Source organism: Mastacembelus armatus, chromosome 12 (genome assembly GCF_900324485.2).
Source record: "Mastacembelus armatus chromosome 12, fMasArm1.2, whole genome shotgun sequence".
NCBI lineage: Eukaryota > Metazoa > Chordata > Actinopteri > Synbranchiformes > Mastacembelidae > Mastacembelus > Mastacembelus armatus.
In genome coordinates this window covers 12,887,101-12,903,124 of record NC_046644.1, presented here as the reverse complement: position 1 = coordinate 12,903,124, position 16,024 = coordinate 12,887,101, and the positions used below count along the sequence as shown (strand labels likewise).

General features: G+C 40.0%; 1 protein-coding gene across 2 annotated transcripts in view; it reads left to right on the top strand.

The window, feature by feature from the left end:
• The window catches only part of LOC113125070 (mediator of RNA polymerase II transcription subunit 13-like), a 67,503-nt gene that overhangs the window by 28,183 nt on the left and 23,296 nt on the right, over positions 1–16,024 (top strand). For both annotated transcript variants that reach the window (XM_026298350.2, XM_026298349.2), the window contains exon 3: positions 13,901–13,985. In XM_026298350.2, coding sequence (XP_026154135.1) covers positions 13,901–13,985 — 85 coding nt within the window. The remainder of the gene's footprint in view (positions 1–13,900; positions 13,986–16,024) is intronic.

Here is a 16,024-nt window from a genome sequence, read left to right as displayed (position 1 = left end):
TGCATTCAAGAAGAGCAGCCACCCAGTGCTTATAGGGAATACAGGCTTATAGGAATCTCATCTGAATCAATGATGTATTTTTCTTCTGTACTTTACCTCTGCAGCTCTTTACGAAGTGCTCAACTGCTGTTTCACGTTTAAATTAGAAAAAAGGAAACATGTTTCTCAGGCTTGAACTGTAACAGCCTTTTATGGGATGATCTGGAAGGACAATAAATAGAAGTGCGCCTCTTACGAGAGTCACTCTGTCTTTAAAATGTGTTACTTGAAAGCAAGTATAATGTGACATACAGACATACACAGTAGATCATGGGCTGATATCACTGTTGCCTCAGGTTGAGGCTCTGACACCCACCATACTCTTCTGTTTTGCATTTCCATTTTAGCGTGTAAGTACATTTTATTTATTTTTTTATTTACTCTTGCCCACAGTAACCTATGTGTGCAATAAAAACTTAAAAGCATCTGACAGTGAAGAGGTCAGAGCACTAAAACAGTCTGACAGCATTCTGTGATCACAGTAAAATAATGTAAGAAAAATGCAAGAATTTACATGGTAGATATGGACAAAATATTTCTTTTATTTTGGTTTAAAACATGTATCTGTCAGCTAGATCACTGCTTAAGGCTTACTGTGGTGGTTTACCTTGTCAGGATGAACAGTCAAGGGAAAGATTTTTGAGGCAATTTTGTGATATTTTTTTTTTTTTTTTGGGCCTGGCTATGTGCTCTTCAGTATTAGTTAACTCTGCAGTCTAGCCTTCAGCAATTAACATGCACGGAAAAAAGATCAAGATCTGATAAAGTCACCAAAAAAGGACAAAGTTATCTCTATGTCAGAAGAGCATCTTATTTCAGACTGAATTCAAGATCAGTTTTTGTATTTTGCTTCAGGGCATAAGAATTATGATGCACAGACTACAACCAAATTGTTTAACAATGAAAATGACTCAAAAATAATACATATACATACATACATAAATTAAATACATATGTTCTTAAATAAATAATTAATCATGGATTAAATTGAATGAATGCTGTTGTTTCCTTCCATCCTCCATTTTGAGGATGAGCCAGTTGCCTTTGATATATCTGCTGTTTGTGAGGCCTTTTAGCGTGTCGACAACGGCCAAATCAGTTTTTTTTCCCCCTGGTGTTTTTATCACCAGCACTGAAAATGCTGATTTTGTTGACACAATCTGTGTCCAAATAATAGTCAGCCATTCTCCTACAGGGACTGCAGCTGTTTGTTAAACTAATTTGTAATTATGAAAAGGACTCTTTTTTTTTTTTTTTTGGATACTGACAGGTTTTCAATCGCGTTCGACCCCGGGGCCTGTCTGTGTGGAGTTTGCATATTCTCCCTATGCCTGTGTGGGTTCCTTCTGGGTACTCCAGCTTCCTCCCATACTCCAAACACAAACAGACTGGGGTCACCTTTTACTAGCTAAGGTGTATATATAATTTTTTCATTTTTGTTCATTTGTATCCAGTGGGGATCAAAATCGCAGTTTGGTGTTGGTGAAAAAAATTCTCATAGCATTTATACAGAGCTATTCTTTCAACACTGGTATCTGTTTGTTCTTAATCTTGCATAACCCAATTTCTTGCTTACATGGACGAGGTCTGAAGACTTGGGTCATAAAAACTATGATAATGAAACCCTGTGTCAGGGAACAGTGATCATTTCATGGGAAAACTCTTCTGGATTGTTTCTCCTCACACATTTCCATCCTTAGCTGCAATGCTAAGTACATTTACATTTTACCAACAAAATGTTCAGAGGTAAAATTGACTTAAGAGTTAATTCTGCTTCATCTGATGTGGCCACTGCATTAGATTGATAGCAGCCACTTAAAGATTTGGTTCCTGCAGCATTAAACAAATGTGCAGACTCTACCGGGGTAGAATGTGGCTAATTCATTTGAATTGTGACCACAACATCCAGATTCAGTATTTGGTATCGTTTTGTTGATAAGCTATTTTGTTTAGATTTCTGCAGGTCCTTTAGGCATTTGATCTGAATCTGGCTGCTATGAGAGATTAGAGTGAATATGTAATGATAGGTGATGTCAGAAACAAGACGTCTTTGCTGATTGGTTATTTTTTTAAATCATTTTTAACTGTTGATGTCTGCAGTGCAGTGCAAATCCTGGCTGAGAAATGTGTCATCATAACATTAAATACTCTAAGGACCAGATCTGGGAGCAGTGCAGACACCCCTGGCACTGCTATGAATGAACTGCTGCTTGGCATGCCTGGAGAGAGAGGGGAGAACCCTCCATCTCTCCCTCGTTCTTGAGAGAACCAGAGAGAGAGCTTTGCTGTCAATCTGTCTCTATCTCACTCTCTCCTCTCCCCTCTAGTGGCAGTTAGGAAGCCCTGTGGAGTCCCACTAAGCCTCTCAATAGCTGCCCTGCCTCCCACCTCAAGGCCCATTCACTTCTAATGAGGTGCTCAAGTGTCTGTGGCTTAACATGAGGGTCAACACCACAGAAATGGGCCCTTTTTACAGCGCTAGCTTCAGCCGCTCAGGAATATACCAAAGTGATTAATGATATCATGCTGTTATATTTTAATCTATTACAGTAGTTTCAGTTTAACATGCATCAACTAAAATACTTTTTTTGTGAACCAAAATGATCATGAATATTTATTGTCTTCTTTTTTCTACTACAGCTTGCTTACATGATGTTAGATCTAAATTATTCTGAGTACTTACATATATTAAATTCTCAGACATCATCACTTTAAAAACAAAATGATACTTGCACTGATATTTGCTGGGCCATTGGTTCCAGCACTACTAGCTGCTTGACACTTGACACATTACTGTGACACCTGCAAGCATGCTGAATGAATGGGCATCAAAGGAAGCATCATGTGAGCCCACCCAAAATATCAAGGTCCCAGACAGACATGATGCATGTGAGGTGACATTGCAGACAACAAACCAAAGCCACTTCAGGTGCAGTCACTCTGCAGTCTCCCACTTCACCAACACATCCTCCGGAACGATGAATCAAACATTGTTTTTGATAATTTCTCAGTATTGATAAATGCGGTGCTGTGGTGTAAACTGAGGTACAGGCTGTGTGGTTTCACTGCTGGTGAAAATAATGCAAACCCAAGTGAGTCCACCTTCCTTTAATTACATGCATTGGCTATGAACAGCTGCAGGCTGCACAGTTCAGTGTCAAGTTGATGTCATGGCTGGTGAGAAGGAGAAGAAATGACCTATAAAGGATATAAATGAGAAGAAAAAAAGGAGGAAGTGGAGAAGTGAGGGTTTTTTTGATGGTATTTAATTTTTCTGTTTTTTTTCCTTGATTCTGTGTCACTGCCTTACTGCTGTTGAGCTTGAGAAACTGTGTGCAAATCCATCCCTATATTTAACACACCATGTGGTGATTTCCCACTCAGCTGCCATTAAACCATTGCAGAAGAAGAGAGCACAGTGAAATTGCATTAGTGTCACTGGAATCTATCAAACAATAGAAAGGATATATATGGCATATATTTGAGGCCGGTTTTTCAGTGGTGCTCACAGATGTTTTGATCTGATGCCATTTTTTATGTCTTTGAGTCTGTTTCCTTTACATGTTGTTGCATTGTATTTTTTATTAACTTTCCCACCTCAGCCAATTCTAAAACCATGTTTTTGTAATATTTACCTTTTTCACTTTTCCCCCACATCTTTTTATGCCCAAATTGAATATGTCCATGAAAACTCTTGTCTAATTTTCTTTCCTTCATTCAGTAAATAATCCCTTTATGGCCCCTTTAAAGTGTATCTGACAATAACATCCATGCTGGTGTGATTTCATTCAGATGAAGCGCAAATGCATAAAATCCAGGTGTTTAAAGACCTATGACACATGGCTGATGCCGTCACACAAACCACCGCTGGAGCTGCTCAGAAACATCTGTCTGCGAAAATAGCAAACTGTAAATATGAGTAATCCTTACCGCATTCAGTTATGTAAACTGAAATAAACAGTTGCTGTTGCTTCCTGTATATCCAGACAAACAGCATTAATTCTGTAGACACAGTAGACAGTGTCTGTTGAAGAAAAATTTGATGTGTAACAGTTTATTCAGCTGCAGCTTAATAGGTATAACACTCCAAATTAGAAGGGGAATACACTTTATTGATCAGCTAACATTACTTTTCATGCAGAAGATGTCCAAAGAATAGAATCTAAAAAAGCTACTGTATATCAGATTAATATCAATTTTAATCTTAATCAATCAAATTCTTTAAATCTCAAATGGAAGAGCACGAAGTTCTGTTCAGTATTAGAACTAAAAAGAGCACACCATTAAATCTTCTTCAGCAGAGATAGATTTATGTTTATTATTATTACTGTTATTATTACTGTTGTTGATTTTCTTGTATTCCTATGCTGCAATCCTAGAGGCTAATTCTGATTATACGAGACCACAGAGACAAAACGTGTTTTCATGACAATGTGTGGAAAGCAGTTCAGAAACCACATCCCATTCATTTATTTATTTCCCAGTGACTTATGGGAAAACACTTAGCACTTAGCATGCATCCATCCACACCATCCCAAACATCAAAAGATTTCTGTGTGGTGTGATGTTGTTTTGTGTGTGTGTGTGTGTGTGTGTGTGTGTGTGTGTGTGTGTGTGTGTGTGTGTGTGTGTGTGTGTGTGTGTGTGTGTGTGTGTGTGTGTGTGTGTGTGTGTGTGTGCATGCGTGTGCGTGTGTGCGCGTGTGTGCGTGCTTTCTCTGGGTTGAATGAGCTGAGTGACTGTCAAATTATGTAAGGGTGTGGGATAATTCTGTTGGCTTTTCTCTGCACAGTTGGCTCTTTTTTTGATTGTCAGGGTTGGCGAGCGGCCAGCGCAACACACACGCACACACTCTGTAACACACTCCTCTTTCTCTTTCAGCAATCATACAGTCCATTTTTATCCCTTTACCTTATCTGTGATTTTAATTCCATCACTCAGTCTCTTTTCTTGAGTCTGATTCTTTCAATCATTCCCACTAACTACAAACGTGTATTTTTCTAGGAGATGTGTTCATGAGTAATCACTTTTTTTCCTCTTGATGTTGGCATAATAACCCTAGCTACGCCACTGGCTCTACATTAATACTGTAAATATCCTATAAATGATAAATGACACCATCAGTGCTCCTAATGCCAAGCACTGGAATCGCGCAGTATTACTTGAAATCAACACTGAGCTGATGAGTGAGCCGATAAATAAGTTAAAGAGCTTACACTATGTCTCGGTATGTATTAAAAATAAATTAAAAATGCTCAGAAAGCTGACAAAACGGAGGGATGTTGTTAGTGTCTAGAAAGTGTGACAACACGAATTAAATTGGAACAGAGTGATATGTGCTGCCTGTGTTGCTGACTTCATAGGATCATCTGCACCGTAAGCACCGTTGCATGGGGGTGCAACCTTGTGCATGTACTAATTCCTCTTATTTCAATTATTATTTTCCCTTCTGTCATGCCTATGATGATTGCCATCCTCTTGAGTGTGCAAATTGTGCAGATTATTTTGTTTGCACATGGGGATCCTGACCCCCAGAGACTTGCACCTACTGATCACTATTTAGGTCTGTCTTTCCTTTCTTTGTGAACTCTTTTCTATCAGCAGACATGCACTCCTGTTTTGTGTGTTCACCTCGTATTTTCTCCACTCTGCCCTGTCCCTCTAGTAATCAGTATGCCTTACACATGCCAGGGGAGGTGCTCCCGGCTCCTCGTATTCACACCAGGTCATCGCTGCAAGGAGTTTGACATGCTGTGTAGCAACAATAGCAGAACCTGTGTGAATAAACCGCTATCAGTGTTGTTTGAATTTGTTGCATGAGTTGTTTTGTGTGTACGACTGCAAATTCAGATTTGTTTTGCAAAGGTCAGTTGCACACACGGTGAGACGCGAGCCAGTTTCCTAAAATGTGCTCTCAAAATTCCTGTTTGTGCTTTGTTTAGTTTTTTCAAGTCAAATTTCCCCCATAGTCAGAGCCAACGATAGAAAACAAAAGTGCTGTAAATTCAGTGTGCAAAGAAATAATGGAGGGGGGGGGGTTAGGGTGTAAGGGTATATTAAGAGCTGCTGTGTTGATATGACCTGGGTTAGTGCCAACCAGCCACCCACCCATTCTTTTCCTCCACTCTCACCTCAGCCTGACTGCAGCTCAACTCTGTCGGTCCAAGTGGTGCTACTGGGGGACAAAATGCTAACATGGATAATTTGGTATACTATCAAATACTCAACAGGCAGGCATTTACTGTACTTGCTTTTGTGTGCTTGTGTTTATATAAATACACCCATGGCACAACATTCACACCCTAGTCCCTTTCCTTGCTTTTCTGCCTGACTCACCCCCACAACTATGCAAGCAACTCCAGCTCAGTCACCTAATTGATTCCAGATTTCCCCCTCATCCCTTCACGCTCAGAGCCTCCTCCTCCTCCTCGTTGTCACTGCTGCCCCTTGTTCTATCCATCTTCATGGGCTTTCTGGGTCTCAGTGCCTGCCGTATGTGCATTCAGCTTGGTTGCCATGGGTGGTGAAATATAAATTAATATGTGACAAGTTCCGTTATGCCATTTTTATTCTTTAATTCTTTTAGTGTCATGTTTTTGCTGTAGACTGGGTCATTTTTCATTAAAATTTGTAAATAACAGCATCATGTGACCTGACTGGCTAAGACTGTTCTATCCATTGCAGGCAAAAAAGAAAAAGTTATTTTGTCTCCAGTTTAAAAGATTGTAAAAGTACATTTTTGGAGCTTTGGACACTCAAAAAATGTTGTTATGCTGAGCTGACAGATGTTCCTGAAAAGTTTTGGAAATGGTGTCACTAGAGCGAATGAATGTGTGGGCGACTGTCACATCCAGTAGACAGGGTGGGGGGCGCAGGGTGTTTTCTGTCTAATGATCTGAAGCGCGGATAGAAATAAGGTGAGAAAGTCTGTCCCTCTTTTTGTTGTGGCACAAAATGCAGTTTTACTGTAGAAAACTGTAACCTCCCTGAACCTATAACGTGCATTGTGTTCCAATAAGCATATAACATACCTTCTTTATTGAGAATGCACGTTATTTACATCTTTATGTGTAGAGCATACAGTGAGATGGCCAAGGCTCTGAGCACGGACATGGTTAAACTGCGTATTACTAATACGTACATTAGTATTTACAATGTAAACTGTGAGGTCTGTAGGAGCGTATAAATTCACAGTATTTACAGTATTGTGCTGTATGTTTTAGATACAGCACAGTTTCATTGTGCAGGGCAATAAGTCCATAAAGAACCAACTAGAGTTCACGAAGAACTATTTTTAGAGGCAAGAAGAACCAGGAGTCCTGCAGCAGATGGTCAGACTCCCACAGAGCCCTGATCTGGGCAGTGTGGAGTCAGTCTGGGATCACACGAAGAGACAGAAACACTGGGACAACCTGGATCTGCAGAAGAACTGCAGCAGTTTCTCCAGTGTTCTGCGAGGTACCAGGAGAAACTGTGTGCAGGTCAAACCACAGAGAACTGCTGCTGCAAATAATGATAGATTTAGATTTTTTTCCTTTTACTGCAACTTTGTGTGAAGCTAATTGACAAATGAAAAGCTTTAAATGTAATTTATATTAAAAGCATCCCCTGTGTATTTTTAGTCCCTAAAGCTTTTGCACAGTACCATACAGGTCACTGGATAAAGGGACAGTCAGATGCTGCCAGTGTCAGATACTGCTTGACATTTCATTGTCCTCACCTGATCTTGTAATGAATCTTTTGAGTCAGCCAGTTCAAGGCTCATGTGAAAATTGAAAAGAAAGGAGTAATAACAGACCTTGTGTGCCTGTAGAGCAGTTCTTTTCCGTTATGAACCATAAAGACAAAATAATATGCAGTTTTTCTTTCTACCTAAACTCTACAGCATTCCTCCACAGCCAGAAAGAGTGGGCTCAAGCAAAGAGCTAGTGGCTCCTGCAGAGGAGAGAACGCTTGACTCTTACATAAAGCAGTCATGCTGTTTCAAGTTGATGCTAAAGAGAAATTGACAAAGTTGAACAAATGGGACTAGATATATACGTAAAAGCCCCTTTGATGTTTTAACCATTCAAGAACTGCCAGGGCTAATGGCTGGAGACTATACTAAGTTCAGTGGAAATGTATGTCTAATGACAAACAAGCTGATTTTTCAACCCTGATGGAGAAGCTTTCATATTCAGTTATGGTAGCAATTACTGTGCAATGGAGCCCAGAAGATAAAAATCTGAGTTGTTACAGTTTGTATGTTATCACCAATAGAGGTGGAGACTGTGGCTAACATCCCTTACTTGTAACCGTGGTATGATGTCACTGATCCGCTGAGTACAGCACAGGTCAGGGTGCTCTCCCTGATTTGCCCTCAGACCAGGGTTTTGAGAAGGTGATGCTAGAGGTTTTTTTTTTTTATTTGTTTCTGTTAGAGAGTTACCGTGACACTGCAGGTGTGTGTCTTAGCGCTTGATGCAAGTCTAGTGCTAAGAATTTATGAACAAATTAATGAAAGACAAGATCTTAAAATCTTTAAAGTTTCACTAACGCTTTTTTTCTCCCCCGGGGGAAAAATGAGGCCTGTTTCATCTCTGATTAACATAAAACTTTATGATCTGTAAAGTTCAGGAACTACTGCAGTTTCTACAGTGGTTGGTGTTTACCTGCCACACCTCAATTTAGAAACGGCATTAAGCATGAAGGTAAAGTTCCTGAATAATCAGTTCCTGAGAAAGGCTTTCCTATATCCTGATTTCTAATAAAACTTCCTGCAATAGAAAACAGGCCATGCTGTGAAGTGTCCTTGTTTCCTTACTTTACATGAATGCACTTAAGATAGAGTACAGTACCTATTTTTTTTTTTTTTTTGTTCCTCTTGAAGGTGGTGTAGTTCATCTGTCCTACCTGAATTAACTCTGGCTCAGTATCAGGGTGAAACAGCATATTATTACCATGTTAACAGCTAGTGCTATTTCTATACAGGTAGAGGCTGCAAGTAATTCTCTCTGGGCTTCTTGTGTCTCCCTACACACTATTATTTTTGCTATACTGATGTCCAGGTGAGTGTTGCATAGGAAATTGGGCCTGGGGAAGGTTTGTTGTTTACAGTCAACCAATCTGCCTGATATCACACTGCCCCTGCTTTGAATTTTCCCCTTTTTTATTCGGAGAATGCAGCTGAGTCAGGAGATACAAAAAGTCATAAAGTAAGTAACAGCGGAGGGATTGAGGCCTTCCTTTCAAAGGTCACAAACTACTTTCAGAATCAATAAACTTATTTGAAATTAAAACTAAACAATTGCTTAAAGGTGCCTTAACTACGATTTTAAACAGTGTCTGATAAATGAATTGAAAATGAGTTGGGATGTAGTGGCTCTCAGTTATACTACCCCCTGTTGTGAGAGGTGTCAAACCTGGAGTGGTCATTTAAGACAGTCGGACTTGAAGGACTTCTTGGCAGATAAAAAATATGAACTAGTCCCTGTCAGACCAAGGATGCTGTTATCTCATGCACAGAGTGGGACAAAGAAAGAACAATAACCATGGGTAATGTGGGTTTGGCTTTTGGAGATAGGCAGTGTTAAATGCAGACAAAGGACTCAAATTAGATTCAGATGTGGTGTTCTTCCTTATGGATGGGTTAGTATCTAAAGCTAACATGTTTGTTTTGGTAACACTAACAACCTGACATTAGTTTACCTTTGTATTAAATCAATATGATTTTAATTTGGGAATACTTAGAGCTTTGTGCAATGTTATTGTTTTGTGCCACATTAGCAGTAACCAGGGTGTTCTACTGGATTACACTAGCCCCTCTGAGTAGTTGAAAATAAATTAGGTAGATTGCCATTAGGGTTTGATGTGTAATATTTTACTGAGCAGTACCATTAAATGAGAATAATATATAGGGATTGAGCTTTGTTAATGAATACCAATAAATCCACAATTACTTCTCTCTGAGCTGATATAAGCTGCACTGCCTGGTCGCTCTTACAGCTCATACAGTGTTTTTGAAGCAGTCAGCTTTTTCATTTTGGCCTTTTAATTTTCTTGGGTGACATCTTTACACTTTATTTAGCACCTCAATTTATACAGTTATAGTGTGAGTTTTACATGACAACTTTACACGTGTCATTTACATCTGCAGTTTCTCACACAGCACTTAGATTACATTGTGCTGCTGGCTGTGTATGTGTCAAACACATGCATGCTCAAGTGCAAATACAGTTTGATTATCTTAACATCATATTAGTATTGCAGCAAGATGTTCATGTGGAGCTACTGTTTACAGTTCTTATGTATACATGAATGTATCAACCTAATATATATCTGAAATTCCTACAGTACAACAATAGAGTACGGTAAAGTTATTTGTGTGTCCTGCTTTCTTTGTTTCCCTTCTATCAATCTGTGCAACCTTGTAATTTTTCTCTCTCTCTCTTATTAGTAAAAGCAGATGAGCATACTAAGGCATGTTGCCATGTACACACACTCCATGCACTGCATACCCGCACACATCATTTGAGCATACAGGGAATGTGTGCACACACACACACACACACACACACACAACAGAGACCAACCTCTGCTCAGACATGCAGCAGGGCAGCTAATTAGTAAAGTGGCACTGGGGTTTTGTGTAAAACCACGCACACATACACACAATGCTTGTTGTGCACGCATTGCCCAGTGAGAGCTCATAGCTTGCACACTACAGAGACACCACTGGACACCAGGGCTGCTGGTGTTATTGATTCAAGACAAATGAACAAATGAGAGTGGGAGAGAGAGGGAGCGAGAGGAGGAAGGAAATGTGTGGAGAGGGGGTCATCGCATGCGCCTTCTCTCCCTCTCAGATCAATACCAGCCTTGTGTTTGTTAGCACAGTATTGTAGTGATGAGTGGTCACTCCCACCTAGTGGTATGAGACCAATACAGTCGGTGGACCCAAAAGAGAGGGATGTTAAACGAAATGAGAGGGAGAGACATAATGAAAAAAGAAAGAGGAACTGAGTGATATAAAAAGAGAGGGGTAGATACAGAGAATGGCACAAAGAGACAGAGAGGTGGAAATATAGAGTGGTAGTGGCGACCCAGTTCTATCACAGCTTGTTTGTGTTTGGGGTGGCGCAGGAAGGGGAATGGAGGGGTGGGGGAGTGATGTGTGTAATAAACTTACATTTGTAAGGACATTACCTCACTGTACACACATACTGCACATGCACACAAAGTCAGAGCCAGCACTTATATATGCAGTAATGCACTTTGGGAACCAGTTCTTCCACACACTACATGCATACATACATAATCACATAATTATAATAGTACACAGTTATATGTTCATAGTTCTGGAGCAAATATTTGTACGCACTGCATATACACAAAAGTGTTTGTTTTCCTAAAATACAATATAGGACAAAATCAATAAAAAAATTAAGTGTAAAATGTTTGCAGCACATACTGTTGCTTAATTTTTATCATTTTAAATCTATATTTTTTTACTTACCTGGAGGTGCATAATCAGTTAGTCAATTTTTCTACTTTTGGGTCGATGCAGGATGGAAAACGCAATTAAACCTAATTTTAAATGGATTTGCTTCTTAAAAAAAATCAGACTATTTATCAGTGAAACTCAGTAAAACCAAAAATCATAAAGGCTCAGTTTAATCTAATTGAGACGGAGGTAGATTACATCCAGTTCCTTTAAAATCTTTCGAGCATGATGCACTTCCCTGAAGCTCAGGCTATGATGAATGATAGACCATGATGTTTTAAAGCCCTGTTGCACTTAGCTGTGCATTTAATGTGTACAGCATGCATCTCCCATGGGCCATCTGTGTTCCTCCTCTGATTAACAGGCAGTAAAAAAATGACTGACTGTGGTAAAAAATAAAAAAACAATTTAATGCTCATTTCTTCAAGTATACGCAGCATGCATCCCTATAGGATATGACTTCTTTAATATTATCAGAACATTCTTTTATTTCACACTTCCTTTTTCTATATTTATAATGTTTGTGTGCGGCTGTGTGTGAAAGCTTGTGTGGATGCCCGACCTTGTTTGCTTGCAAGAGTGATTTGTCACACCTTGTGTTCATATGGTGCAGGGAGCTGGTTGTTTGACAACTACAATATAAAAGGGATCGTCTAATGTGGATTATATGTTTTCGGGCATTTAAGTATGTGCTGTTACCACACATTGTATCTGCTATGTCCTAATCGACAAATTAGGAAATGAAATATGGACAATTGTCTTCTTAGTCTTCTCAGGGGTGTGTGGTTCAGTGTTGTTGACTTCTGGGTGGGAGATTTGAAGGAGGTTGAGGAGTCAGTGACACAGTTTTGGAGTAACAGGGGTCAGGAGCCTGCTGTGAAGCTGGTCATGATGGGATAGGAAGATTGGTTGTGGGGGGATTGGCTGTGTGGAGGAAGGAAAAAGTTGGGGGATTTTTAAGAGCGGGAGAGATGGAGATAGAGACAGTAAGAGCTAATGAGCTGGAGCTGGAGACTTGGCATTCTGCTCATGGTACTCGCTCTATCTCTCTCCTCTGTAGAAGAGCTGGCTAGAGCGAGCTTCCTGTCTGAGCCCTGAAGCAGGAGTAAATGAGGGGTGGGGGGAGGAGGAGGCGGAGGGGTGTTGGAAGCAATAGAACAGAGGAAGGAGGAGAAGGAGGAGGGTGAGGGGCGGGAGGGACCAGTGTTGAAATTGAATGCCAAGGCGCCATATTCTTACTGCCAGCGTTTCCATGGTTACAGGGTAATTCTGGCGAGTAAGGAAATTTCATTCACTCTGGTATGAAGAAGAAGCAGAAGAAAAAAAAACAGGAGGGAAATATCAACAAAGCAACAGAGGAGGAGAAATGATTATACAAAAAAAAAATCACACAGAAGAGGAAGAAGAAGAAAGAGAAAACCTCTACTAGGGTTTATGCCACCCATCCCCCAGGCGATCTGCCTCTGCCTCTGTCTGTCATTCCTTTTTTTTTTTTTGTGTATTTCTGCGATGCTTGGTTTGTTTGCCACCACCCTGTAAGCAAACACAACACCCACCCACAATCTTCCAATTCTTCCAGCAGCCCTGCAGGTATATGGCGAAGAACAAAGAGAAACACTGTTAACTGGCCGCAGTTTGTGTGCGCGCGTGTGCGTGTTTGTGTGAGTGAGTGCACGTGTTCTTTCTTCTTGGGAGGATGGCAGTGGGGTTTGGTGCCTAGGTAGGGTGGGAAGGCAGGGAGGTTAAAGAAATCAGGAAGGTGCAGAATTATTTGACATCCATGTGAGCCGGCTCCTGGCATGTCACAGGCTCGGGCAAAGTACAGCTGATTTCACCACGTTTGTCTCCAGGTGCTTAAATTTCAAAGGAAAACGGGCGTTGAGCTAAATCTCTGCATGCATGTATCAGCCTGAGCACGTCTGCATGTGTGTCAGTCTGTGCACACACAGGCACGCTCTCACTCTCACTCTCCAGCTAACTGGGGTTGACAACTGCATGGGGTTTGACTGTGCTGTTGCTGCAGCCAAGCTGACAGCTGTACAGCCCAGCGCTCTCAGTACACACGCACACACACACACGCACACACACACACACACACACACACACACAACCACACAAATGTACAGCTTCATTTTAAGTGTCGTTTCTGATACGATGTGCCGGTTTTCTCATCAGCACATGCAGCATGTTTTGACAGAGTAACCCGTAAACACATGACACTGAATCATGTGTTGTTTATTATCCTCAAGCTGGTGTGTGCAGATGTTTTGCTGTCACAGAAAATATAATTGAATGTTTTCATTGAGATAATAGACTATTAAGATTTATAATTTGGTAACACTTTTTTTAAAAATTTTTTTTATTTCCACTATCTTCCAGTGGCCGAGGAGGGGTTCTGGGAGTGTGGACTTCCCTACGAGTGCAGGACTCTCCTGTTCAAGGCCATACACAACCTGCTGGAAAGGTAAAACCATTTGCATTTACCAGAAGAACTTCATTAGCTGCACACTGAGGGTTGCAGTCAGGCTGTGAGTGACTTACATAGAATATAAAAAAAGGAAAAAAAAAAAAAACATGTTATATAACAGGCATAGTTACATACATATTTTATGACGTATATAGCTTTACTGTGCAGATTTTTTTGCACATTGTTACTTTTCACTTTCGATTTCCTATAAACAAAATGCATTTGCTCGAGTACGGTATTGAAGTAGGATTTTAACCTAAGTTTTCATTTTATGTCACTTCATACTTGTACTCTAAATTTATCTGTCAGCTTTAGCTTGTATTTGTGTTACAGATTAAGAATATACCCAGTGTATCCAGTTTTTAAAACATGCAGCACCATTACAGATTAAACTATTCAACCCTATCTTATATGATTAAATAGTTCAAATGAGTTTCAAATTAATGTACTAAAGATCCTTTAAAAGATATTTTTAACTTTATAATAAGAGGTAAAGAAAACTCAAATATTCAACAGAAGCACCACTTTAAATTCAATATTTAACTTCAAAATGATCAAGAGAGATGTTTGGAATTACACACAACAATCATCAATAAAAGAACTTTAAGTCTTATTAATAGACTGCTATAGTTTTCTTCCAGCAGCTTTACCTTAATGAAATTATAATCTGAGTGCTGAATCACTTGCTCAAGTACCCAAAGCTCTCCTTTCTGAGTCAGAGCCATCTGTTAAATGAAGCAGTACATATTTGCTCTCTATTAAGTTAAGCATCAGTGATCATCATAGGGGGCAGGCTGAATTAACCTTCCTATTACCTTGAAGCTAACTCCTCTTTATAGCTCAGTATTTCAACGCAGGAGGGATCACTTCCACGTTCGCTTTCAAATCGCACCGATGTCACTGGCCTGTGTCACAGGCTGTTTTTGTTATTGTTATGTCATTTAGAACAACCATACGTTAAATTAAAAAATAATGCAGTAACACAAACAGAGAAAGTTATACCTAGCAAAGGTAAATGTTATGGATCATTAGAAGGGCTAAAACACTGTCAGTGTACAAACTGTGTGGATTTTATAGGATGTGCTTAATTTGCCTTTCAAATCTCCTGAGATGATGATTCCTCACAGGATAGCAAGGCGTAATGCTCAGCTGTGCTTTGTTGTGTGGCTTGGACTAACAGTGAAGACATGAGGGGGTTGTGGTTGGTTGTTGTCCCAGTGTAATCAGTTAGGGTGATATTTATTTTGATGAGCACTGCTCAGCATGCTTGCTCCGTTGATACATATGCATATATAGTGCAATGTTTTTGTTTTGTAGTATAAGCTCCAGTGAAGTGACTTCTTAATTAAATTGTTTGGTTAGTTTCTTGGTTAATTATATTATAAAATTAATTGTTTCAGAGATGCTGTGATAGTTGGAAAAGAAATGCATTGAAAAAAAATGCAGCAAACATGTTAAAGCTTTGGCTAGCAGAGCCTGACTGAGGGTGGAGGAGACCATAAAATGATTGTGTAACACCTTGACCTGAGTCAGACGATCCGTCAGGGAATTTACTGGCACCTGCACACAGAGACAAGACAAACGTTACTGAGCGCTGAGTTTAGCCTGTGAAAGGACGATGAAATAAAATTTAAAAAGTGCATATCCAAATAGGGAGCAGCATGACTGAACTGTTTGATGTGATCACACTTTGACCTGAAAGAGAAGGGGCTTGGAAAGCTCTGTGCCGGGTGCACACCACACTGAGGAAAGCAGATTAACAGATTACCTTTCCTTTTCCTGTGCTCTTGTCATAAACTCCACGTCTCAGACGTTGCTCAGCTGCAGCTGCAGGCCAGTCCCTGCTACAGTTTTGAAAGTAATAACAGTGAAACAAGTCTAAGAGTCTGCCAGCCACACTTAGTCTGAAGTATTCTTCTGCACACTTTGTGGCTTACGTTTGTTGTAAATAAAAATGACAGAGAAGACATTGAACTTTTACAAGGACATGTAAATACAATGTCTAATGAACAGTTTCCTTGTCTCCCTCTTTTTGA